At 44.0% G+C, this 26,364-nt stretch overlaps 1 protein-coding gene across 1 annotated transcript in view; it reads left to right on the top strand.

Annotated features, from left to right (window-relative positions):
- SLC25A38 (solute carrier family 25 member 38) overlaps window positions 1-26,007 on the top strand; it is a 60,423-nt gene extending 34,416 nt beyond the window's left edge. Inside the window, exons 4-6 of the mRNA XM_082266085.1 lie at window positions 19,430-19,598; window positions 23,025-23,191; window positions 25,702-26,007. Of these exons, the coding sequence (XP_082122211.1) occupies window positions 19,430-19,598; window positions 23,025-23,191; window positions 25,702-25,824 (459 nt within the window). The 3' untranslated portion in view covers window positions 25,825-26,007. The remainder of the gene's footprint in view (window positions 1-19,429; window positions 19,599-23,024; window positions 23,192-25,701) is intronic.
- The last annotated feature ends 357 nt before the right edge of the window (window positions 26,008-26,364 follow it).

Here is a 26,364-nt window from a genome sequence, read left to right as displayed (position 1 = left end):
TTTTACAGGAACACATGTTGCATCAATGTGCATTATACTCTCATACACTATATATGTCATGTTTTATTATGTAGACCAAGTGTACTCATTTTCCATTGATTCACATATGTTTACATTGTACACATATTTATTTATGATATACATGGTTTACATATACATGCAATTTTTCACCTTCACCACCAGTGTTAATCACTAATTTTTTATGTAATATCTTTATACACATTTTACACACACACACTTTTTTATATGTTTTGTTGGGTAGGAATTGTGGATTGAAGTCTTGATACACACATTACTCCAATCTTGAATGCATCACATTAGGGTTTATACAATCGGCTATAATGGTCCTTTGAATCAAGCACTAATTGTGACCTTGTATGTACGTTTCAATTATCTTTTTATACATTTTTTTAAATCCTCTTATTCACTACAGCGCACAATGTCACTTTGAATGGTCTCCACGTATATCTATCCATCTATTCCAATTTTTGTCATATATTTTTATTTTATACATTGAAGATAGACTGCAATTTTCAATGTGGGTTTTAACCATTGTTCTTGATTGTTTCCTTATTAACACTGATCATTAATATTTCTCTATCGCTCATTGACAGACGTAGTCTTCTTGATTCTCAAGAGCTGGGTTATGTTGTCTCCGCAGGAGTAGGACTAGGCAGAATGACAAAACGTTCTGGCTCCACCCTAGGGGCAGTCCCTGAGGGTATATCCTCCCTCTCTCTGCTACAGGGAATCAGTTTTTTTCTGTCTAGTCAGGAGTAAGGACCTAAGTTCCTTGCTGGGATCTTTTGGTCCTGGCAAGACTTTTTTTCTTTTAGAAAAAGACATTTTTTAGGTAGTTTTCTCCAGTGTTTTTTTCCTGTGAGATCTTCAAGCAAAGATGCCGGACTGGGCGACACTTGTGGTCACCCCAGCCGGCCTACGAGCGCGCGCAGACCATGGCATTGCGCTTGGTCGGCCGCGACATATTCAAGTAAGTATGCGGGGCCGGGCGACGGGCTGGATGTTGAGATCCAGTGGTCACCCCGGTTTCTGCCTAAGAGCGCGTGCAGACCAGTGCGCTGAGTCGGCCGCGACGGAGTCCCAGCAAAGGGACTGACTTTGCGAGTTAAAAGCTCGCTTGGACGCCAGGTACCAGAGAGTCGAGGCGTCCACAAACCCCCACCCCGGTGGAGAGGGTATTGTGAAGAGAGGGTGCCTGTCGGTTCGGTATGGTGAGTAAACGTTCCCTTTTTTCCTCATTATGAGGCAGTATATATTATGGGCCCCTCCATATATGGTCAGTATATATCTGATACTTACAAGTCCCCCTTGTAATACAGCATGTGTTTGTGGGAAGTGGACTTGGTTCAAGAGCTAACACTCTACCCAGCAGACTGTAAATTACAGCAGACATAGGAGGTATAATCCTACCTTATGTGCAGTGTATCTCTGTAGATCCATATGTCACCTCTTAGCAGAGTGCAGGTGGATGTGCTGGGAAGACGATATCGGCGGTCCGCCGCCATTTTGCCGTAGACCGAATGCATGTATGTCCTCAGGTCACGCCGGCCGCCATGTTTTTGGAGTCTTATGTCTCTTCTATGGGGGCGGCCATGTTTTGTGAGCCCAGCTACCTCGTGGAGGGCTGGGAACGCCGGAAGGCGTACACAGGGGGCGGAGCCACGCCTTCTGCCCGGGAAAAAGCAAACAGCTCCTTCCAGTCTGTGTAAGACAGACGCTGACTGCAGTTTGTTGGAAACTGCACTGCATCGGTTGGTGAGCCTTGGGGGTCCCTCTCTCTCTCTCTGGGATCGAGAAGCAGGTACTCTGAGGGGCGCTATTGCGCTAGGGGGAGACACACAAAAAAAAAAAAAAGAAAAAGTTTTTTTGTTTTTGCTGGCAAAGGTGTCCTGTATTAACATGGACCCTGCCACTCATGTATCTCCTCCGGATCCCCTCGAGGGGTCTGCGGGATCCTCCAGCACCCCATTGACAATTGAATCTTTGTCAGCTATTATGGAAACTTTTGTGTCCCGGGTGGAAGTGGCTTGTCAGGGACAGGGCGCAAGAAAGCGACCCCCGCCTAACCCCTTATTATCTGAAACTTCGGATTCAGACTCTGAGCCTATTTCTGCAGTTGCAGGTACTTCATCTGGTATTGGTGTCTCGGGTCCTGTCTCTTCAGACAGTGAGGAGGATGTTTCGGCATCCGCCATAGCCCGAGAGGAAGCGTTGGTAAACGCACTCATTGTATCTGTTCAAGAGACTTTAAGGTTACAGGGTACTCCATCGGAAATAGCTGAAACTGAGATCCCTTTTGGGACTAAAAAGCGCATCAAAGTGGCGAAGGTTTTTCCATTGCCCAAATGTTTTGGCAATCCAATCGAAGAAGAATGGCGTCTGCCAAAACGCACTTTTAATATTTCTAAACGCATTGACAGGCGTTATCCGTTTGAGGAAACCCTTATTAAGAAATGGACAGAACCACCTGTGGTGGATTCACCTATTGCTAGATTGAATAAAGCCACGGTTATTCCTTTGGAAGACGCTCCGTCTTTTAAAGATCCAGTGGATCGCAAGATAGAAGCTATGTCTCGCACCATGTTTTCCTTGATTGGATCAGCTTTCAGACCAATAATTGCTATTGGTCTGGTTTCGCAGGCTGTAACTGAATGGACCAAGTGGTTACGCCGGGACTTAGAAGAAGTCCCTCAGGCGGTATCAGATTTGTTGGAACAAATGATACAGGGGTTACAGTTTGTATGTGATGCGGCGTTAGACGCCACTCCATTAATGGCGCGAGCATCAGTCTCAGCAGTGGTTCTCAGGCGTACACTGTGGCTAAAAGGTTGGTTAGCCGACCAAGGTTCCAAAAAAGCATTGGCTAATATCCCCTTTTCAGGAGAGCGTCTATTTGGAGCCAACTTAGATGAGATCATTAAGGATCTCACCGGTGGAAAAAGCACCTTTTTACCGCAAAATTTTAAAGGTAGAGGAACTCGTCAAAGACGAGGGCCTTCTTTTTCTGCTCACAAAAGGTTTTTTCGTCCAGCGGGTGAAAAAACTAAGTCCTCCAAAGTTCCTACAGGAGGCGTCAGGGGTCGTTGGTCGGGCAAGCAAAAGCCCACCCCCTCCAGACCTGAAGATAAACCATCCAAAGCCTGAAGGTGCGCCCCCACCCATAACTGGGGTGGGGGGACGTCTTCGCCGGTTCCCGGATCCATGGCTTTCCAGAATCCCGGACAAATGGGTTTGCGAAGTCATAAGGTCAGGGTACAAGATCGAGTTTCGATCTCTCCCACCGGCGCGATTCTTCCCTTCCAATATCCGTCTATCCGCAGATCGTTTAGAAGATCTGAGGAGAGCAGTCACAGATTTACTACAACAAGGAGTGGTAGTCCACGTTCCTTGGACAGAACGGTTTCAAGGGTTTTATTCAAACCTGTTTACAATACCCAGGAAAGAGGGCAAAGTGCGTCCAATTCTGGACTTAAGAGCACTCAATTCTTTCGTCAACATAAGAAGATTCAGAATGGAGTCCATTCGCACGGTAGCAGCCTTCCTGCATCCAGGGGATGTCCTAGCGTCCATAGACATCAAGGACGCCTATCTTCACATTCCCATTTTCGCAGGACATCAGCGTTTTCTACGCTTTTCCGTAGAGGAGAACCACTATCAGTTTGTGGCGTTACCTTTCGGTCTCGCCACGGCTCCGCGGGTCTTCACAAAGGTGTTGGCCCCAATGTTGGCACTTCTGCGCCAAAGAGGTATATCGATTCTAGGTTACCTAGACGATCTTCTGCTTCATGCAGAGTCTCCTCAGACCTTGCTACAAAACATAGAAATTACTATGATTTCTTTACAGGAATTTGGGTGGCTGGTGAACCAGCAAAAGTCATTTCTGGTTCCCACTCAGAGGCTCGAATATCTGGGTCTAATTCTAGACACAGTCAGGACGAGAGTTTTCCTTCCGGTAGGGAAACTTCGAAAGATTCAATCAGCAGTCCAGTTGTTACTGTCCAACAGCTGGTCTTCCCTTCGGACGTGCATGAGGGTTCTGGGGTTGATGGTGGCTTCATTCGAAGCAGTCCCATTTGCCCAGTCCCATACCCGAATTCTTCAGCAAGAGATTCTTCTCAGATGGAATCGGAATCCGGAATCCCTGGACAATCAGATACGATTGAGCAAACAGACCAGAGAGTCTCTGGTTTGGTGGCTTCGGTCTCCAATGCTCAGCCAGGGAAAGTCATTTCTACCAATATATTGGACGATAGTGACCACGGATGCCAGTCTATCCGGATGGGGAGGAATTCTTGGTCAGTTATCTGTCCAGGGACTTTGGTCCCCGGAAGAATCCAGGTTACCGATAAATGTATTGGAACTGAGAGCGATCAGACTTTGTCTGATTCACTGGACCGAGCAGCTCCAGGGCAGCCCGGTTCGGATCCAGTCGGACAATGCCACGGCCGTGGCTTATGTCAATCATCAGGGGGGCACCAAGAGTGTCCGAGCGGCCAAAGAAGTGGCTTGCATTCTTCGCTGGGCGGAACGATTTGTTCCAACAATCTCTGCGGTGTTCATTCCGGGGGTGGAGAATTGGCAGGCAGATTATCTCAGCCGTCAGACCCTGGATCAGGGGGAATGGTCCCTCCATCCAGACGTTTTCCACCAGTTGTGCCTACGGTGGGGCACCCCGGATGTGGATCTGTTGGCATCACGATTCAACAGGAAAGTTCAGAGATTCGTGGCTCGCTCCCGCGATCCTCTAGCAGAAACCGCAGACGCACTGATCGCCCCGTGGGGGCAATACCAGCTAATATATGCCTTCCCTCCTCTCGCGTTACTGCCAAGACTTCTTCGCAGGGTAGAGGAGGAAGGAATCCCAGTAATCCTGGTAGCTCCGGACTGGCCTCGTCGAGCTTGGTACGCCGACATGGTCAGACTGGTGGCGGACGTCCCATGGAGACTTCCTCTCAGGGAGGATCTACTGTCTCAGGGACCGATCTTCCATCCTGCTTTACGATCGCTGGCTTTAACGGCCTGGCTATTGAGACCCAGGTGCTGAAGGACAAAGGTTTGTCAGCTTCAGTTATTCCTACTCTAGTTGAAGCAAGGAAAGCGACTTCCAGAAAGATTTATCATCGCACATGGAAGTCCTACATTGCATGGTGTGAACCTTTGGGGTTCCGTCCTCGGTCTTATTCGATTAGTCGAATGTTGGCTTTTCTGCAACAAGGGGTTGAGCAGAAACTGGCCTTGAGTACTATCAAGGGTCAGGTCTCAGCATTAGCCATCTTCTTTCAGAAGCCTTTGGCTACTCATTCCTTGGTGCGGAATTTCATCCAGGGGGTGCGACATCTGGCTCCGCCAGTGCACGCGCCGTTACCCCCCTGGGATCTTAATCTAGTGTTGTCGGTTCTTCAGAAACCTCCCTTTGAAGATATTAGGGAGATTCCTCTACCCACGTTGTCCCAGAAGGTGGCCTTCTTGGTGGCTATTACTTCTGCACGCAGGGTGTCAGAACTGGCCGCATTATCTTGTCGTTCACCATATCTGGTGGTTCATAGAGATAAGGTGGTTCTTCGTCCGAATCCATCCTTCCTACCAAAAGTGGTTTCAGAATTTCATCTGAATGAAGAAATTGTATTACCTTCCCTGTGTCCTAAGCCCAGTCATCCTCGGGAATTTGCTTTGCACTCCTTGGATGTGGTCCGGGCGATCAGGGTATACTTGAAAACGACAGACTCGTTTCGCAAGACAGATTCACTTTTTGTGATCCCAGATGGACCCAAAAAGGGGTTGCCTGCATCTGCCGCGACCATTTCCAGATGGATCAGACAGACGGTAGTGCAGGCTTATTCTATTAAGGGTCGGGAGCCCCCGTTCCCTGTTAAGGCGCACTCCACTCGGGCACTTAGTGCGTCATGGGCCTTTTGCCATCAGGCGTCAGTGGTCCAGGTGTGCAAGGCGGCTACCTGGTCGTCGGTGCATACCTTCTCTAAACATTATAAAGTTGATGTAATGGCATCGTCTGATGCCTCATTTGGCCGCAAGGTTTTGCAGGCCGCAATTTGAGGAGACCAGTGGTCTACCACGAGGGTTTTTTTCCGTTGGAAAAATTTTTCTTTAGCCTCATTCTTTGTTTATAATGAGCCTTTAAAACTTCTAGTTTGGCACCGGTTGGGCCTTCTAGATTGGATTTGATTTTGTCAATCCCACCCCTCATTTGTGGCACTGCTTCTGGATGTCCCAGCTCTTGAGAATCAAGAAGACTACGTCTGTCAATGAGCGATAGAGAAAAATGGATTTTTGTAAGAACTTACCGTAAAATCCTTTTCTCTTAAGCTCATTGACAGACGTAGTACCCGCCCCTCTATCATTGAGTTGGGTTGGGTTAAATTCTCTGTACTGCTTTAAACAGAACTGATTCCCTGTAGCAGAGAGAGGGAGGATATACCCTCAGAGACTGCCCCTAGGGTGGAGCCAGAACGTTTTGTCATTCTGCCTAGTCCTACTCCTGCGGAGACAACATAACCCAGCTCTTGAGAATCAAGAAGACTACGTCTGTCAATGAGCTTAAGAGAAAAGGATTTTACGGTAAGTTCTTACAAAAATCAATTTTTTCACTGCAATTGATGTATATTCATGTACATAGATTTTTCTTTGCACAGTGTGTTTAATTTGGTTTTTCTGGGGTCACTCTGTTTGTGCAACTAAGCCGTAGATTCCCAACAGCTGCCTAATTGAACGAACAACTAGTTTGATGAATCTAATTGTTGTCAGCTGTATGTATGGGGTGTATATATGGCCGATGCACATTCACAGTGAACTTGGTAATGAGTAAGCGACACATCCAGTCGTGAAACGCGTCTACCGTTTTGTCCTGCACTCACAGTGTGTACGGTTTATTTTGCCATTCGTTTGATGTGGAATAAATACACATTTTTGAACTTTATCGGAAGTGCGCTCATTCCTTCTTACCTTTTTTATCACCCAAAAGGCTGGACCAATTTATTTATTTATCATTTCTTATATGCACATCACTTTATAAATAATAAGATAAAGACTAATTGATTACTAACCTCATTGATATTTATTTTTCTCACTCAATAATCACTATCAACCCTTCTTAAGATATTACATTTTTATTACACTTTGTGCACCTTTGATTTATTTATAGTGCATACAATTATTATGCTTTGGGCACTGAGCACTTTTTGGGGGCTTTGATATTAAGCCCAATCAACGTTTCTTTCTGGCACATGCACTTTACTCCCCACCAATATACTGTTTATTTATTTGCTTATTTTATTTTGGATCATTTTTATTATGGAGATGGTTTTATAAGATTTTTTTGCACTATACCACTTCTAAACAGGTAGCGCCTCTCCCAACCTTTTTCTTCCTTTTCCACATTTGTACCCTTGTTTCACAGGGGTAGGTTGGTGGCTGCTTACACCTGCATATATAATTTTCTTATCCCACATACCATAGCGCTGGTCGTTTTCTGTTTATCACTATATTCCTGTATGTTTTGCTATTTGGAGAACCCTGGCTGTTACTGGCCTTTTATGTACTCCCCCCCCCCCCCCCTTCAACATGTCTTTAATAGCAGAGGGTCTATCTTACATGGCACAATACCCGGCAATACCGGCCATTTGGGTAGGTGACTTTAACACTGTTATGAACCCTAGCCTTGAGAGGTTGCAGACCAATCCTCGGACGCCATGGCCTCCCACCTCCACCAGATTTGCACGGCTGGGGGAGAGTGTTGGCCTGGTGGACACATGGAGGGCCAAATTTCCCCTGCAGCAGGCGTTCTCCTGTTTCTCACCCTCTCACCATTCCGTCTCACGAATTGACTTAATCCTACTCTCCAAATCATTGCTCCCCAGGTTGGTTTCTGTGGGCTTCTCCCCTAGATCCCTCGCTGACAATAGCCCTTATTGGGCGACAATCAGATTAAGGCATGACAAGCCGCCCCCGACCTGGCGTCTCAGTCCGATTTGGCTGTCCCTGCTACCCGCTGAGGCCTCATTGGACTGATTTTGGGACAATGAGGACACGGCCTCCCCCCTAGCGGTGTGGGAGGCGTTCAAATTACATGCACGAGCCACCTTGACATCCCAGATCAAACGTTGCAAGGCAGGTAGTGCCGAAGCAAAATGTCGAGCGGAGGCTGTCCTTTTGTCGGCTGAGTCAGACTTTCTGGCTGACCCCTCTCCTCCTAATGCCTTGCGGCTCCAGATGCTGACGAGAGCTGTCACTCAGAGTACGAACAGGCCAAGTCAAAGCTGTTCTTTCAAAAACAAAGTTTTCGAACATGGTGAGCGGGCTGGGAAACTCTTAGCCTACATGGTGCATAGTGAAGACAGACCGCCGGTAGTAATAGCTTTGCGGACTGACTCTGGAGACCCCTTAACGGACCCCCAGGGCGTGACTAAACGGTTTCGCTCATTCTTTAGCAGTCTTTACACTTCTCAGGCCCCTGCTGACCCTTCTGATATGCGGTCGCTGCTCGATCGGGTAGGATTTCCCACACTCACGGAGGAACAGATGACTCTCCTGAACAGACAGACTTCCGATTTAATTCTATGCCCACTACTCTGAGCTACTCGTGCTGAAGCTGTTAGCTTTATTTCACGCTATCTTTCAGGAATCCACGCTACCCAATTCATTATGCGAAGCACTAATAATACTGATCCCTAAACCGGGTAATGATCCCCACTATCCAGAGTCCTACCGTCCTATCTCTCTCTTGCAGGTGGACGTAAAAATATTGGCCAAAATCCTCTCTCTCCGTCTGAATCAAGTAATACTGTCCTTAATCCATGAAGATCAATCAGGTTTTATGCCTTGCAAAAACACGTCCTTTAACCTCCGTAGATTATTCATGAACATTAAAGCTCGGCATGAGAATCATGGCAGAAGGGTGGTGGTGACACTGGACACGGCCAAAGCATTCGACTCGGTTAAGTGGAGCTTCCTGTGGGAGTGCCTGGGCAGATTTGGGTTCGGGCCGAGATTTGTCAAATGGGTACAACTGCTTTACAGTGCTCCGGTAGCCAAAGTTTTGGCAAATGGCAGGACCTCTGCATCGTTCCCACTTACCAGGGGGACGAGGCAGGGCTGCCCACTCTCTCCCCTACTTTATGCATTGGCGGCCTAGCCACTTGCCATAGCCATTAGAGACCACCCTGACATCCATGGACTGCGCATGGGACCGCTGACTGAAAAAATCAGTATGTACGCTGATGACACACTTCTCTACCTTGCAGATCCAGACGGATCATTGTCCACAGCTTTATCCCTTCTAAAATGATTCGATAAATACTCCAGCCTGCAAATTAACCGGGATAAGTCCCAGATCCTCCCCCCTTGACCACTCTTCTCCTCTTTAGTCCCCCCCAAGTTTAACTCTCCAGCGGGTATCACGGTTAAAATACTTAGGTGTCTTGGTCACCACGAACCCCCGAGACTATATCGCCGACAATGTTCAACCCCTATAGGACTTGATCAAATCTAAAATTCAGATATGGGCTAAACTACCCCTGGGTATAATGGGCAGGGTCAATCTTATTAAAATGGTTCTCTTGCCCAAGATACTGTACATCTTATGGCACTCCCCGATCTAATTGTCCTTGAAATTCTTTAAACAAATGGAGGCCCTTCTTAAAGCTTTTGTCTGGGGTCAGAGTAGACACAAGCTCTCCTGGCGTAAGCTTAAAAACCCCTCCAATTTGGGGGGTGTAGCCTTGCCAGACTTCAATCTTTACTATCTTGCTGCCCAGCTGTCACACCTATTCCACCTTGATAAAACCGACAGGTCTCGCTTCCTTCTGCTGCTCTGCCCGGGGTGGTCCCTCTCAACAGAGGACCCCCTGACTGTCATTCTGCGGGGTGTACGGGGTTCTGAAATTAAGGGTGAACCCCATTCTATGCTTTATAATTATAGCAGAGTGTGGTAGGTGGTGATGGACAAAATGAAATATACCCCCTTGTGGCACAATATGGTCCTGGAGGAATCCCACTCCCTGCCGGACTCAGCACTGTGGAGTGGCAGGGGAATCTTCTACCTCCCACACCTCTTGCGGGGGTCAACCCTGGGCACGTTCAAGGAATTAAGCGTAGCCTTCTCTCTACCAGCTTGTATGCTTTTCTGTCATTATCAGGTCAGGCATGCATTTTGGTCCCAGTTCCCATATGCGCCCCCCCAAATTGAATCTATCACTATACTAGACGTTCTCAAGGACTCTGATCCACAACACCTATCTCCGTCCTTTACGCGGAACTCCACACACCCTCTTCCACCGTTATAGCCTACTCTGTTAAAACTAATTGGGTGACGGATGTGGGAGACATAGACAACGAGGACTAGGGCGACGTGTAGGACGGTATCCCCCAAACTGTCTGACCGACTCACCCAGCTATTTATCTTGCACCGAACTTATCTCGCTCCCCTTGGCCTGTCGCGATATTGACCTGAGGCAACCCCAAACTGCCCGATGTGCCATGTGACCGTGGGCACTTTCTTTCACTTGCTCTGGAGCTGCCCATTGATTCAGGGTTATTGGAAACAAATTGTAGCCTTCCTACATGACAAAATGGGATCCCCGGTACAGCTAGACCCCAAACAGTGCATATTGGGTATATACCCAGATGAAGACATAGATAAATCCCTTACCACTTTTCTGCAAACTACGATGTTCTTAGCTAGGAAATTGATCGCCAGACAGTGGATGCGGGAGTGCCCCCCTGCGTTCGATGCATGGCTGGCGGAGGTAAACAATGTTCTTCCATACCATAAGCTTATGTACAAACACAGAGGCAACCCGGCCAAGTTCAATAAGATCTGGGATAGATGGCTCCAGAGGTCTGACACCTGTACTTAATGCATTTTCTCCTGCAAATACCCTTTGTAGAAGTTTTACTACCTCATATAGCGGTGATGGCGAACCTTTTTGAGCCCGGGTGCCCAAACTGCGACACAAAACCAACTTATTTTTTTCAAAGTGCCAACACTACAATTGATAACAGCCACAGATAATGGCCGCAAGGGCCTCTCCCCAAACCCAGGGACACAGCAACACTTCCCCAGAACAGATGTCCACTCACTCTGTTTGCCTGTGGCAAGGCCCGCAACTGGCACTGCAGGGGGGTATCCTCACAGTATCTCTTTCCCCTGGCTCACAGTGTGCTGCTCCAGTCTTTCCCACGATCTCTCTCTCTCTCTCTCTCTCTCTCTCTCTCTCTCTCTCTCTCTCTCTCTCTCTCTCTCTCTCTCTCTCCCCATAGTTTTCTGGGACTAAATGTCCCATGGTGCACTTGTCAACCTCCTCATTGGTGCTTAGCTGAAGCCAATGGGGAGACAGGAGGAATCAGAGCGGGCGGCGATCTCTGCAAGCGATGTTTTGTCCCTGTCCAGCGCTGCTTGACAGAAGGGGGGCGAGCGTGGACTGTCAGTGTATTTCCCCGCTGCCTTCCCCCCTTTTCACAGCACCGCTGCCGTGCGGAGAGAGAGAGGTTTAGAGAGCCGAGGCATCGGCGGCGGCAGCTTCCCAGTATAGCTGGCGTGCCCACAGAGAGGGCCCTGTGTGCCAGCTGTGGCACACGTGCCATAGGTTCGCCATCACTGTCATAGGATGCTTCCATGTACGGTATTCACAAAGCTCTTGACTATACAAAACTGCTCATTGGTATTTTCTATGCACAGTCCTTGTTATTGTTTATTGTTATGCTGAAGTTTTTTTTTTCTTTTTTTTTTTTTTTCAATAAAATCACAGTTTTTTTAAAGGGCCGGGTATATCTGTAGGATTTGATGTCCAGAGCACCCCACGCCCCCTTACACGGCCCTCTCCCCCACCAATAAGAAGTCAAGAGTCACTCACCCTTCCTTACATCACAATGCACCCACTTACCTTGTGCTGCTGCCAGGAAAAAGATGCGGGTGGATCTGGAAAGAAGTGCAGGGTCTGGAGGAGAACCAAAGGAGGGCTGGAGTCATCTTCAAGAGTCTGCTGAATGCTGAGACCAGGGGAGGCAAAGGCAAGGAGGTGTTGTGGCTGCACAGAGAGATGCAGGATCTGTAGGAGGAGTTCTGCCCTCCTCTCTGCTGCCAATTGCTGAGAAAGGGAGGGGGGCAAAGAGGAGCCTTTCTGCAGCTGCACAGAGGAGTGCAGGTTTTGGCAAAGGAGTTCTGTCCTCTCTGCTGCTGACTAAAGAGACAAGGTGGGGGCAGAGACGAGGGGTGTGCCTGGGGGGCCGCATTCGGCCCGCGGGCCTTGTGTTTGACACCTATGGCCTAGAAGGTGTAGAGTTTAACTCAGTTGTGACTTCTGTGAAACAAGGAGTTTTTGGCTTCTGTGGATACACCTATATCTTCATATCCCTATTTTTTCAAATCATCAATGTTTCCTGTGCATTGTAGTAAGGGACCAGCACTTCCAGTTTGTTGTCTACCCTTTTAAGATTGACCACGGTCACCAAGGTGTTCACAAGTATAGCAGGGGCATTTTAGTAAACCCCTTTCTTCCTGAGATGCACTGAAACTATTCATGCTACAAAGTTGGTATATTTAGACGCAGGGAAGGTCCTCTCTTTGCAAATGCATGCAGGCGCATGGTGGTTCCTTTGTTCAGTTCCATGAGATGCATTGGCCCCATGAAACTAATTGCTTTGTGTACTACAGAGGCCCCCCCCCCCCCGGCTTTGGGAGGTCCCTCCTATGACCCTATCTCAGAAAGAATTTTCATTGGTCAGGAGAAGCTGAAAGCCTTGTCAATCATGTCGCCTTTCCTCATCCCTTATAGGGATAAGGTTCCTTTGAGACCTAGAGTCTCTTTTTTTCACCTTTTTTTTTACAACTTTTACATCAGAGGACATCAAACTTCCTTCATTTTGTCTGTTGCCACTTCATCCAAAGGAGTATGCACATGCTGAATATGGTGAAGGCTGTTAGGTTGAGTTTAACTTCCATGGCCTTCTTTTTGAAGACATATTTGCTAGTCAAGCTGGAAGGTTTATGCAAAGGGTTCCCTTGCATCTAACCTGGCAATTTCCTGATGAATTGGATTTGCCTGACCATTTTACAGGCTTATTCTCTGAAAGGATGGGGTCATCTGTTCACTAAGTTTTTAATCATGTGGATATTGCCCCATTGGTGGATGCTAGCGTTGGGCATAAGGGCCTGCAGGCAGAAGTGTTATCCAGTCCCCCTAAGAAGTGCCCTATGAACCTGGCCTAATAATTGTATACATAAACTGCTTCATTTAGCCAATATTGGCCATCCGGTTGGTAATTAACCTGTTCCCGACCGCCCGCCGCAGTTTTACTGCGGCAAACTGGCCCTCATGCACGAACCAACGTAGTTCTACGTCGGTCGCGATCACTTCCCGCTCAGATAGGACGGCCAGCTATTGTAAACACAGCTGACCGTTCTTCTCTCTGGAATGATCAGAGTGCCTGTGATCCTTCTATAAAGGATCACAGGTCTCTGTGATCATTTCAAAAGCCCAACCCCCATACAGTTAGAAATCCTCCCCTAGGCTTACATTTAACCCCTTGATCACCCACTGTGTTAACCCCTTCCCTGCCAGTGTCATTATTACAGTAACAGTGCATATTTTTAGCACTGATTACTGTAGTAATGTCACTGGTCCCCCCAAAAGTGTAAAAAATGTCATGGGTCTGATCTGTCCGCCGCAATGTCGCAGTCCCGCTAAAAATCGCAGATCGCCGCCTTTACTAGTAAAAATAAAACAATAAAAATTACATAAATCTTTCCCATAGTTAGTAGACACAATAACTTTTGTGTAAACCAATCAAAATACGCTTATTGCAATTTTTTTTTTTTTTTTTTTTTTACCAAAATTATGTAGCAGAAAACAAATTGGCCTAAATCGTTAATTTTTTTTTTTTTGGGGAATGTTCTATAGCAGAATGTGAAAAATATATATATATTTTTTTTTTCAGAATTGTCGCTCCTTTTTTGTTTTATAGCGCAAAAAATAAAAATCTCAGAGGTGATCAAATACCACTAAAAGAAAGCTATATTTGTGGGAAAAAAGGACATCAATCTTATTTAGGTACAGTGTGGCACGACCGGGCAATTGTCAGTTAAATTAACGCAGTGCCGTATCGAAAAAAATGGCCTGTTCATTAAGGCGGCAAATCCTTGCGGTCCAGAACGGTTAACAAATCCTCTATATTGGAGTGGAAATCCAAGCCGAGGCATACTTTAAATCCTGAAATCTAAAGCAAACTTCATTGGAGTCTCCAAGACGTTTAGATCCATAATAATTAAAGAAATGGCATTTATTGCAGTTTTTTTTTTTTTAAATCGTATAACTTTTTATTGATATAAAACATTGTATACATGGCAATAGTCACAACTACATTGGAAGTAACACCGATATTCAAAAAGATATTCAAAAAAAAAAAAAAAAAGAAGTGTGACAAATGACCAGGAGGATACAGTATACAATCTTGTGGATTACACAATGCAAGTTAAGACTATTATAATTTAAATTAACGGGAATAGCAGGAGAAATGCCAATCAAGAGTTGTAAATTCTGAAAGAGCATGTGCATATGCAGCCATGGTCAAAAATATTGGTACCCCTGCATTTCTGACAGATAATTCTCCACTTCGCTAAGAAAAATTGTTGCAATTACAAATGTTTAGACATTCTCATTATTTGTCTGACACAAAAAAATGAAGAAACCAAAAGCCAAATCTGACACATTCCATGCAAAAAAGATTGGACTGGACAAAATTATTGGCACTTTCTCAAAATTGTAAGAAATAATTGCATTCCAAGTTTGTGATGCTCCTGTAATTTGTAATTAAACTCACCTGTATCAATTAACAGGTGCTGATTCTGTTGTGTATCTTTGTGTGCCACACGGATCATGGAGAAGAGAGAAAGAGCAGCAAAGAATTGTCTGGGGATTTGAGAACTAAAATTGTGGAAAAGCATGGACAATCTCAAGGTTACAAGTCCAACACCAGAGATCCTAATGTTCCTTTGTCCACTTTGTGCATCGTTGTCAAGAAGTTTACAGCCCATGGCACTGTAGCTAATCTCCCTTGACGTGGACAAAAGAGAAAAATTGATCAGAGTTTGCCAAAATGTACCTGAGGAAGCCAAAATCATTTTGGGAGAATGTGCTGTGGATAGATGAAACAAAATTACAGCTTTTTGGTAAAGCCCAATATTCTATTTAAGAAATTAGGCCTTTAAAGAATAGACTGCAGTCCCTACAGTCAAACATGGTGGTTGTTCACTGATATTTTGGGTTTGCTTTGCTGCTTCAGGCACTGGATGTCCTGACTGTGTGCATGGCATTATTGAAGCTGAAGACTACCAAAGAATCCTGGGGTGCAATGTAGGGCCCAGTTTTAGAAAGTTGGGTCTTACAGCCATACAGTGACCCAAAGCACCCAGAAATGGTTTAAGATAAAGCGCTAAAGACTACTAAACTGGCCAGCAAGGAGTCCATATCGAAATCCCATAGAGCACCTGTGGAGAGATCCCAAAACCGCAGTTGGGAAAAGGAACCCTTCCACTCTGAGAAACCTGGAGCAGTTGGGGAAAGAGTGGTCCCAAATTCCAGTAGAGAGATGTAAAAAAACAAATTTATGGTTACAGGAAGAGATTGGTTTGCTATTTTTTCCAAGGGGTGTGCTGTCAAATTTTAAATTGAGGGTGCCAATAATTTTGTCCAGTCCATTTTTTGAGTTTTGCACGGAATGTGTCAGATTTGGCTTTTTGTTTCTCCACTTTTTTTTGTGTCATACCAATACAAACAAAAGAAATAAACAAGTGAATGCCTAAACACTTGTAATTGCAACAGTTTTCTGGGTGAAGTGGTAATTCTAAGACAGGAGTTATTGCAGGTAGGACACAATACTCTAGTATGTAGCAGGTGTAAAAGAAATAGTTCTAAAGTTTTAAGATTTTTTGCATTAAGGTGAAAAACCTTCTATGCTGCAAACCCCCAGGCCTCTCCTTATACTTACCTGAGCCCGATCCGATCCAGTGATGTGCACGAGAGCTCTTGCCGCTGTCTCCCTCCTCCCTAGGCTGATATCGGCGGGAGCCAATGGCTCCTGCTGCTGTCAATCAAATGCTGTGCCGAGCGAGCGAGCTGAGCCCGCCCGCTCTGGGTCAATACTCATGGCATTTCTTCAGAGCCCTGGCCTGTGTACAACTCCCGGGTGCATGCACAGGAGTGACATCATCACGGCTCCTCCATTCAAAGGCTTGGAGCCCGAAAACAAGGAAGGAAGACCGGGTGAAGATGGAAGCCTTGTCAACGCTGACAGCCTACCACTTGAGGGCTGTGTGTGTGTGTAAATATAATCATTATTTTAGTTTACAAAGAAAAGAACATTACATGAAAACCGTGCCAATATTGTGTGGTCAGGGATCTCATACAGTATCTCACAAAAGTAAGTACATCCCTCACATTTTTGTAAATATTTTATTATATCTTTTCATGTGACAACACTAAAGAAATTACATTTTGTTAAAATGTAAAGTAGTGAGTGTACAGCTTGTATAACAGTGTACATTTGCTGTTCCTTCAAAATAACTCAACACAAAGCCATTAATGTCTAAACTGCTGGCAACAAAAGTGAGTACACCCCTTTGTTAACATGTCCAAATTGGGCCCAAAGTGTCAATATTTTGTGTGGCCCCCATTATTTTCCAGCACTACCTTTTTTGGGCATGGAGTTCACCAGAGCTTCACAGGCTGCCACTGGAGTCCTCTTACACTCCTCATCATCATCATGGACATCATGGAGCTGGTGGATGTTAGAGAACTTGTGCTCCTCCACCTTCCATTTGAGAATGCCCCACAGATGCTCAATAGGGTTTATGTCTAGAGACATGCTTGGCTAGTCCATCTTTAGAAGAGGTTTCTTTCGAAGACAGCCTTGCAGACCAATTTGATGCAGTGTTGCAGTGTGCGGCATATGGTCTGAGCACTGACAGGCTGATTTTCCCCCCCCCCTTCAGCCTCTACAGCAATGCTGGCAGCACTCCTACATCTATTTCCCAAACAAATCCTCTGGATATGACCCTGAGCAGAGCACGTGCACTCAACTTCTTTGATCGACCATGGGCAGGCCTGTTCTGACTGGAACCTGTCCTGTTAAAGTGAGAGCGATAACACCAAATTTAACACACCTATGACCTTGTAACACTAAGAGTCACATGACACTGGGGAGGGAAAATGGCTAGTCGGACACTTTCACTTATGGGTGTACTCACTTTTGTTGCCAGTGGTTTAGACATTAATGGCTGTGTGTTATTTTGAGGGGACAGCAAATTTACACTGTTATACATGCTGTACACTCAATACTTTACATTGTAGCAAAGTGTAATTTCTTCAGTGTTATCACATGAAAAGATATAACAAAATATTTACAATAATGTGAGAGGTGTACTCACTTTTGTGAGATACTGTATGCAATCACAAATCTGGTATACAGAAAAGAAGGGTGGGGTTATACTCCCGCATGGCAGAAAAAGGAACTTGGAAAACAAAAAAAAAATTAAAAAAGCTCTAATCATTGTACAATACTTGCATTCCAGGTTCCTTAGCATCAAAGGTGTGGCTCTTAGGTACTCTCAATTGAGTGATACTAAGACAGTGTAACCTCTGCTCTGCTGCCAGACTGTGGATAAGGCAGCAGGGCTGGGGGTTCCCCCCTATAATGACTGGCCATTAAATGCGCCCACAAAGTCGCCATAGAAGAACCGCTGTTCAATGGTTAGGGCCAAGATATGCCGGGTAATGTAGGTGTAAAGCTCAATTAAACCCACCCCTCCTGTAAGGGTAGTGGGATAAAAACGAGCCCCACTCCCAAAAAGGAGGGAGTGGGAAAAGGAACGAAAAAGAGGGCAATGTCATTAAATATCATGTATATTTCCCATCACGTCCATGTCTAGGACATGCAAACCAGAGGGCTTTCTTATCAAGAAAAGGAGCTATTCAGTTTGTCCCACACACTAAGGGTATGTGTAGTTCAAGGCGACACAGATTCTGAAAGGCCTCTGTCTGCTGTGCTGACCCATGAAGCGTAACACAGGTTACGGCCAGCTAGTGTTTTCTCCAGGAGGACCCATAATTTAGAGGAAGACTGGTACCACCAGTTCAGGATCTGCTGAAGCACAACTGCTCTGTAATAAAGTTTTATCTCAGGAATACCAAGGTCACCTAACCGTTTAGGTTTTTTCAGTATTGTCATGGCTACTCGTGGTCTTTTGCCATTCCATCAAACTGTATGAATAAGTGTTGGAGCTCAAGAAAGAAGCGTCTACGTAGGGGGATAGGCACCATCTGCAGGAAAAATAAAATTCTGGGTAAAATGGTCATCCTAATTATGTTCGTGCGGCCCAGCCAGGTGAATGGCACTTTAGTCCATGATTGGAGAGGATTTTGTTGCGTAAGGGAACATAATTGGTCACATAAAGGGATTCAGATTGGTTAGAGAGCTATATCCCCTGTATGTCAGGAAGTGTTTTCCCAAGTAAAAAGGAAGGCTCCTTGTACGGACACTGACAAGGCAGGGGGTAAAGAGGGCTTCCTTTTTTTTTTTTTTTTTTTTTTTTTGGGTAAGTTTCACATAATGTGCTAGTATGTGATGCGATGCAATGCTAAGAACCTCTTTTAGGCACCACAGGACGAGGCATTTGATTGCAAAGTTTCAGCAAGTGATGTAATGTATTTATTTTGCTTATTCTTTCTGCTTTTTGTTCCAGGCGATAACTAGAGACATAGTGAATCAGTCTTGGAAGATGATTCCCTCTCAAGGAGCCCTCCAAGACAACAGTGAATCAATATTTGCATAAGACCTGAGGGAGAGGAATTTTTGTATTAATTGTTAGTGTTTTCTGCAGATGGGAGGAGCCTTCTTTCCAGGTGGAAAGATTCCTAAGAAAAGTAGTTACTAGAAAAATCTGTTTATTTTTGCAAGCTTGATTATGTAGTATATGATATGTTGTGTGTTTTTCTTTTAGAAAAAATAAAAAAGTTTTATTAAAGTAAATACATACAGCTCATAACATTGTAGCCAGCTCAATATTTCAGTAAGATGCATGCAAACGCAGCAGTAAAAACCTCTCCAATTCCATAATCGGTTTCAAGAGAATACCATCCCTTTTATATAAATCGTAACAAATCCAAGAACCTTAATATACCACAATACTAATGCAACGCAATCAGTTATCTTTTGAGTCTTCTTCCATCGTCTGGCATTCATACCAAGCAACCTGCCCATGACCACATCTGTATATATGTTTAGTAAGATTTTTTTTAGTTAAGAGGCTACAGATACAATTATCTGTGGTATTGATAACCAGTTCAAATTAGAATTTTACTTTCAAAATGCTAAAGAATTTCTCTTTACTCTCTTTCAGAGTGGTAACTACAGCTATAAAAGTGTATTCGGTGCAATGGGGAGCATATACAGGACTGAAGGTGCTCGTGGCCTGTTTAGTGGTCTCACTGCCACATTGCTCCGAGATGCTCCTTTCTCAGGCATCTATCTGATGTTTTACACCCAAGCCAAAAGATTTGCTTTTCAAAGTAAGTTTTAGAAACCCGTCTTTAATTTATTTTTTATATCTATAGGTGTTGTTACTGCCTGTATTTTATTGAACTTTGTGTTAAGCCGCCACAGTACTGTAAGCACCAACTAGCCATTGCTAAGACTTTTTATTCCAGCGGTAGTACACTGATCATAGTTGGTTGCTTGTTGTACACTACCTCCATTCAGACAAGGCTTTATATTCTTTTCACTAAATGCAAGGCTTTCTGTGATTGGAGGAGAGCTGATTGTAAAGTCCATCTATGTACTCCTCTAATCCCAGAAAGCCTTGCATTTAGTAAAAATAACTGAAAGGCCTTTTCTGAATGGGGAAGGTGTTCAACAAGTGACATGCTATGATCAGTGTATTACCACTGGAACTACAAGTCTCAGCGTCAGACGTTCGGTGTTTACAGTACTATGGGGGCTGAGTTAAATGAATAATTTTACTAAAAGGAGCAACAGCCAAATGTAGGACAAGCATCAATAGATGGCCCAAAATTGTTCACCTTTAGTGCTTTTACTGCCACCAATGTCTTATGTTGGTGGCAGCAGGAGATTTTACATACTCTCAGCTACGATAGCAGCCAGGAGCATGTAGATAGTTCACAAGCCGACTGTTGGCATTCTAATGAAAGCAGTCAGGCAGTTGTACAGTTTTCTCGAACCCCCTTTCCCATCCCCAGCACCCACATGGCAGGTGTGGCCAGGTGGAGGGGAACTTCTATTTGCTAATTCGGTACTGTGTATTGGAGTATAGTGCTAGGTGCTACACATTGTTTAGCTTTTTTGGGCCCTAGCACATCTTTGTGCTTTTTCTTTTAACTTTAAATGATGACCTGTAGGGACTTGACTCTTGACATGTTGGGTATCTATTTACTTGGCGCAACCTCATCTTTAATAATTATCGAACATTGGGTGATATATTGCATTTGTGTGCCCTAAAACAAACCTTAATGTCTTTTTTTACTGAAAATTCATGCTTGATATACTACATTAGGCAAATATCATGTGACATTAAAAATTGCAACAATCAACATTTTCTTCCCCAGGAAAGGGAGGGACAGATGTGAACCTAAGAGGTGACTTAATACACATCCCTTCCAGGTTCATTAGTCACGGGGATCTGGGAATTGATTTTTCCCCAATCACCTCCTGCTCTTTTAGTTACTTATGTTTACCACGGTCCCGTCCCCAGGAGAACAGGAGAGCCTGGTAATTACGGGAGCTACGGTGGAGGGTGGGGTGAAGTCAGCACCTTTTTTAAGCCCTGTAAAAGTGATTGGGTGGCTCTAGAGCTTTCCAGATTACTTTTACCTTAAAGCCCCTCGCCAGCTGACTCTAGTGAGAGATACAATTTCTTGGTCTGTGGGGGATGGAAACTCATTTGTGGGAAGAATTTGGTACTTATCCCAATTAATTTTTAAGCCAGAATATAGGAGGGCTAATAAGGAGAGGCCAGAATCTCCCAAGTACAAAATCATATCATCGGCATATAGACCAACAAGCTCCACAAATGATCCCACGGGAAACCTCTATGTTGGAATTGGACTGAATAGAGATTTCAAGAGGCTCCGCAGCTAGTGCGTAGAAAAGAGGTGACGGGGCAGCCTTGCCGCATTTCTCTAAATACAAGAAACTACTCAGAGATTCAGCCATTTGATATCTGGGCCACTGGGGCTCGATACAGTATTTTCAACCATTTTATAAAGTTGGAACAAAAACATTTTAGACAATGCCATTGATAGCACCACTCCACTGAGTTGAAAGCTTTAGCTGTGTCTAATGTCAGGATAACCCTTATGCCAATGCAGTCATGTGGGGCCTGATGGTTCATGAATAGTCATCTAGTAGTGAATGTGGTGTTTTTACCTGGCATGAAGCCTGTTTGGTCAGGTTTGATAAGCTAACCTGGTTGAGACATTGCCAATTTTGATATCCGTTTGTAATAGGAAAGTAGTCCTGTATGACTTCGGTAATACTGGATTTTTAACAGGCTTCGGGATAAGCACAATGAGGGCCTCACACATAGAATCAGGTAATACCGAGGAGTCAAATATATTGGAGGAGATCCAACAATTTAGGGATCCGGATTTCTCCATACTGAGTGTAAAATTCAAGTGGCAGGCTGTCAGTGCCTGGGGCTTTTGCAGGTGCAAACTGCACTACGGCGGCCGCTATCAGATCAGTACGGAGTGGTGCATCCAGGATTGATGACTGTTCTGATTATTTCGGAATGCAACATCTTGTGTATGTTTTTATTTATCTCTCTGGTGTTTGTTTTTGTGTTTAATCTCTTTCTAGTGCATGTTTTTAGAGGTCTTGGGATTGCCATCCATGTGCTGTCTGGTCTGGCATTAGGTAGCACTATAAACATTTTAAAAACTATTTACTACAGGGCTTGACAAATTTTCCTGAAATCTAGGAGCCAGCTAAAAAAGTTAGGAGCCAGTTTTTTTTTTTTTTTTTAAACAAACAACCAACCAAGCTTTATTTCCAAAAAATAACATACTAAATTTACACAAAGACTGGAACCCCACTCTGCTCTATAGCGCAATTGGATGGAAACAGACTGTCTGTCTGTTTCCATCCGATGCCAGCTGATCCGATCCACGGGATGGATAGAAAATAGAACCACCATCCGTCTGTTTTTGGCAGACAGGATCAGATGGCGGCAGATTACCGCTCCATAGAGGAGACTGAAGGGTCCGATCAGGTCTGCCTGAAAAATTGACAGGCAGACCTGATCAGACAGCCCGTGTGAAAGGGGCCTTCAGCTGTGGCATGGCGATAAGGAAAAAAAAAAATTATATTATTATATAATATCTTTTTTTTTTTTATTTTAATAATTGAAAAAATACATTTTTTTTAATAATAATAATAAAAATAAAAAAATATATATATTTTTTTAATAATTTAAAAAATAAATTAATAATAATAATTAATAATAACCACCACACTCCCTGTCCACTTACCTTTTAAGCAAAGGTAAGTAGACAGGGAGATTAAGCCTGCAAAAACTTCCCTCTCCTCTCCTCTTGGGGAAGGAGATGGACAGGCAGGGGAAATAGCCATTAGTTACTGCTTGTCAAACTCCCGGCCACCACAAGAGGGTGCCAGTTCCCCGTTCTCTCACTGAAGAAGCCCGAAAAACCGTGGCCTCAATTTTCGGACGGCACGGAAGTCCATGCACTCGGTGAGTGGTTGGGGCGCAAAAGGGACACCTCTCGGAGTGCACCCCAGGCGCCAGGTCGCTAATTCTAGTCGCCAATGCGACCTGGCGCCCGGGGTTTGTCGAGCCCTGATTTACTACCATAATACATTTTAATATTACAAAAATATATAAGTAATAATAAAATATTGTAGAAAGATATATTGATATTTTGATGTCTAGATCAGACTATATAGCATGTCTTTTTCTGCAGGTGATCTTGACCAAACCTTCACTCCCCTAAAAAACTTCAGTTGTGGTATCATGGCTGGTATCCTTGCGTCCATAAGCACCCAGCCAGCTGATGTCATTAAAACTCGTATGCAGCTTTTGCCAGAGAAGTACCGCTGGACAGGTCACGCTGCCTACTCTATCTATAAGGTATGTTGTAGAGTGAACTTTCTTTCTATTGCACTCCTGTTGTGCCCCCCTCCTTTTCCCATGAATATCTTTATGAATAATGGGCATTTGGGTGTTTTAGGCTCGGTTCACACTGTGACAGAACCAACTCACACTGTGCTTGAGTGCTTCCATCAGTATATCGCTTCCTCCAGTCTTAAACATAGATATCAAATATTCTAGCTGCCTATTGCATCCAAAAACTAGACCGAACTCATTTTAGCTGCAAATCTAGAAATCTATTGAACAAACTCGCACAGAATATATATCCCACAGGAGGACATCCCCCTCCTGATCATATTACCCTAACAATACAAACTGCACACAGAAATATAATTACCATAGCTAAACATTAAGTTATGTAATAAAACTAGCCACCTGGACAATCAGGGATCTCATTCCAGGTTAGACTTGACAACATTGAAATCATAAACTACAATACACATTATCCTAAATATAAACACAGAACACCTTCAGAAAATAGCAAGAGACCCCAGTAGCAGATTGTCCAGCTCCTACCTACAATAGTCTGAGGCAAAGCTCTTACAATGCCCCATCATTCTGATACAGTGGAATTAATGTATTCTAGATTTCTTGAGGGATATCGTTGACAAACCTCACTGTCCCATTTGAAGTAATCCAAACCATATTCTCAGTGTCCATTTAGTTGTTAATTTTCTCAGTCACCCTGTGCCCCCTGATAGACACAGGGTGACAAACACATAAGCAGGAACTTGGGAGCTGAGACAGGGGTTTTCCAACCTCTCTAAGGGACTCCCGCTACACACAACTATGCAGTTTGCTTTTGATCGCTTCTGCAGTGTAATGGTGGCCAGCTTCCACCTTTTTTGTTTTTAAATATGAATTTTGTATGCCAATACATTTCAGCAGCTTTCACTCACTACTGCTTAGTGTTTTATTATTGTCATCTCATGAGATTCTCTGTATTTCCTTTCCTCTTTTAAATTGCCTAGACTATGAATGTTAAACTATATGTTAACAAACCATAACTTAAGCTTAAAATGAGCTCTTACTGCTCTAGCTGCTTTAAATGTGAATGTTTTTTTTATTTATTTTTTTTGTCAAAGATCACAACAGACTTTAAAGGCCCATTCACTTGTGGGATTTGTCATGCGTCTTTGGCCATGACAAGTCACACCCATTGTTTGCACCCTTTCAGATCAGTTTTAAAAAGGTGCCTGCAATACTTTGGTGTGACTTTTAAAGCAAATTTGGTCCAGAGGATGTAAAGTCACATCAGTCGCACCTGGAAATTAGAGATCTGCTAATGTAAATGGAGCTTGCTGGCTTACCTCTACACAAGCTGTTCCCCCCCTTCAGTCGATCATGAATGCTTCAGCTAGACTTATGCAACTTACTAACCAATCCGCGGCTGCTGCCGCTCTCTGCCAGTCCTTTCACTGGTTTCCACTAGCCCAGTGTACCAATTTCAAAATACTAACCACAACCTACAAAGCCATCCATAAAACCAGATACATGAGTAACTTCACATCGAGACGTTACCCAAATAGTCAAATCCACTCCTCCCAAGACATCCTGCTCTCCATCTTCCTCGTCACTCCTCCCATGCTCGCCTTCAAGACTTCTTTAGAACCTCTCCCATCATCTGGAACTCCCTAGCCCAGTATGTCAGGTTAGCTCCTACCCTGTCTACTTTTAGGCAATCCTTGAAATGGACCGCTGATAGTAGTAGATGTTAAATCTACACACCATCCATTTTATACAGCAGAATAACGCTCACTGTTTAGTCCTTTACCAGTGCCTGTAAGTGCCACTATATACATTTTAATATTTTTAATTCTGGATCAGTGATGTAAGTTCACCACACATACAATCTTCTTTATATCTATCAATAAAGCAATGCAAGAATCTGTGTGATTGGATACAGTTAAATTGGATAGTTCATATAGGTCCTTCTATTACATGGTTTTGGTAAATCTGAGCCCTCGTTTACACTAAATGCGGCTTTGATATTGTGCAAGTTCCTCTGAACTCGCACGATTTCAAAGCCACATTTCAGTCCTACTTCGGGGGCAACTTTAAAGACATCTGTGCAGCTTTATGCACAGATGTCTATTAAAATAGCCCCAAAGTTGCCAAAAGTAGTGCAGGAACTACTTTTGGAAATCCAGTGTGACACTGAAGTCAGCGTCACACCAATTGGGACTCTTCCATTGCCGGCTGTGAATGGACATGTAATTTATTTAGGCTTTCGAGTTGGACAGAAAAAGGCAACACTTTTATCATAGTCTGGCTAAATTGATTTTTCCAGTCTTGACAGTTTTAGAAGCTGGAAGATAGTAGTGTATTTTGAAATCTAAACAATATAAAAACAGATGCAAATGGGGTGTAAATGCCCTTGGTAAAAAAACAGGATTAAACTATTATTTGAAGCAAGGATTTTGATTCCATAAGCTGCAGTTATTTACCATAATTTGTATTTAATTTTGTTTATTTGTTGTTTATTTTAGAACCATGGTTTGACTGGATTCTTTAATGGGGGTCTACCTCGAGCATTACGCCGAACCCTTATGGCAGCAATGGCATGGACAGTATATGAAGAAATGATGGAAAAAATGGGACTGAAGTCTTGAGCAAGATTTTCATTCAATAAGACCGGCTTAGGAATCTTAGACTGACAAACAGCATGCAGCATTCTAAACTTCACTGCAGCACAAAACTCATAGGTGATGAGTATAAATTGTCAAGTTGCTGAGCACAGTTTACAAAATAAGTTTGATTTGCTTTGAAATGATTCATTTTTATTTTTAAAGAATGCTAAAATTTATTTTTTTGGGTGTACATCGGAGGGCTGAATATTGTCTCTTGCAGACTCCCTTTAGTGATATTTCCTAAGGGTAGCCTTTGAAAAAAAGAAGAGGGGCACAGAAATCTAGCATTAGATCATCCAAATGGATCTTAATAAGGGTAAAGTATACACCAACAAAATGAATGAAAATGGACTTGGTCTTGCATCTTCGAAGGAGGGAATTCTCCTATTGGAAGTCATCATTAAACAGATAAGCTTAATTGTAAATGGTAAAAAGACCGGCTTATCTGTGACTGATGGCAGCATAGCTGATAGGGATGAGCTGTTTAGGAATAACCACTAGAACCCATTCTTGTTTTATAAG

The sequence above is a fragment of the Pelophylax lessonae genome (assembly GCF_965119305.1).
Source record: "Pelophylax lessonae genome assembly, chromosome: 8".
Lineage (NCBI taxonomy): Eukaryota > Metazoa > Chordata > Amphibia > Anura > Ranidae > Pelophylax > Pelophylax lessonae.
Note: the sequence above shows the minus strand (reverse complement) of the source record. Positions and strands in the feature narration are given on the sequence as shown.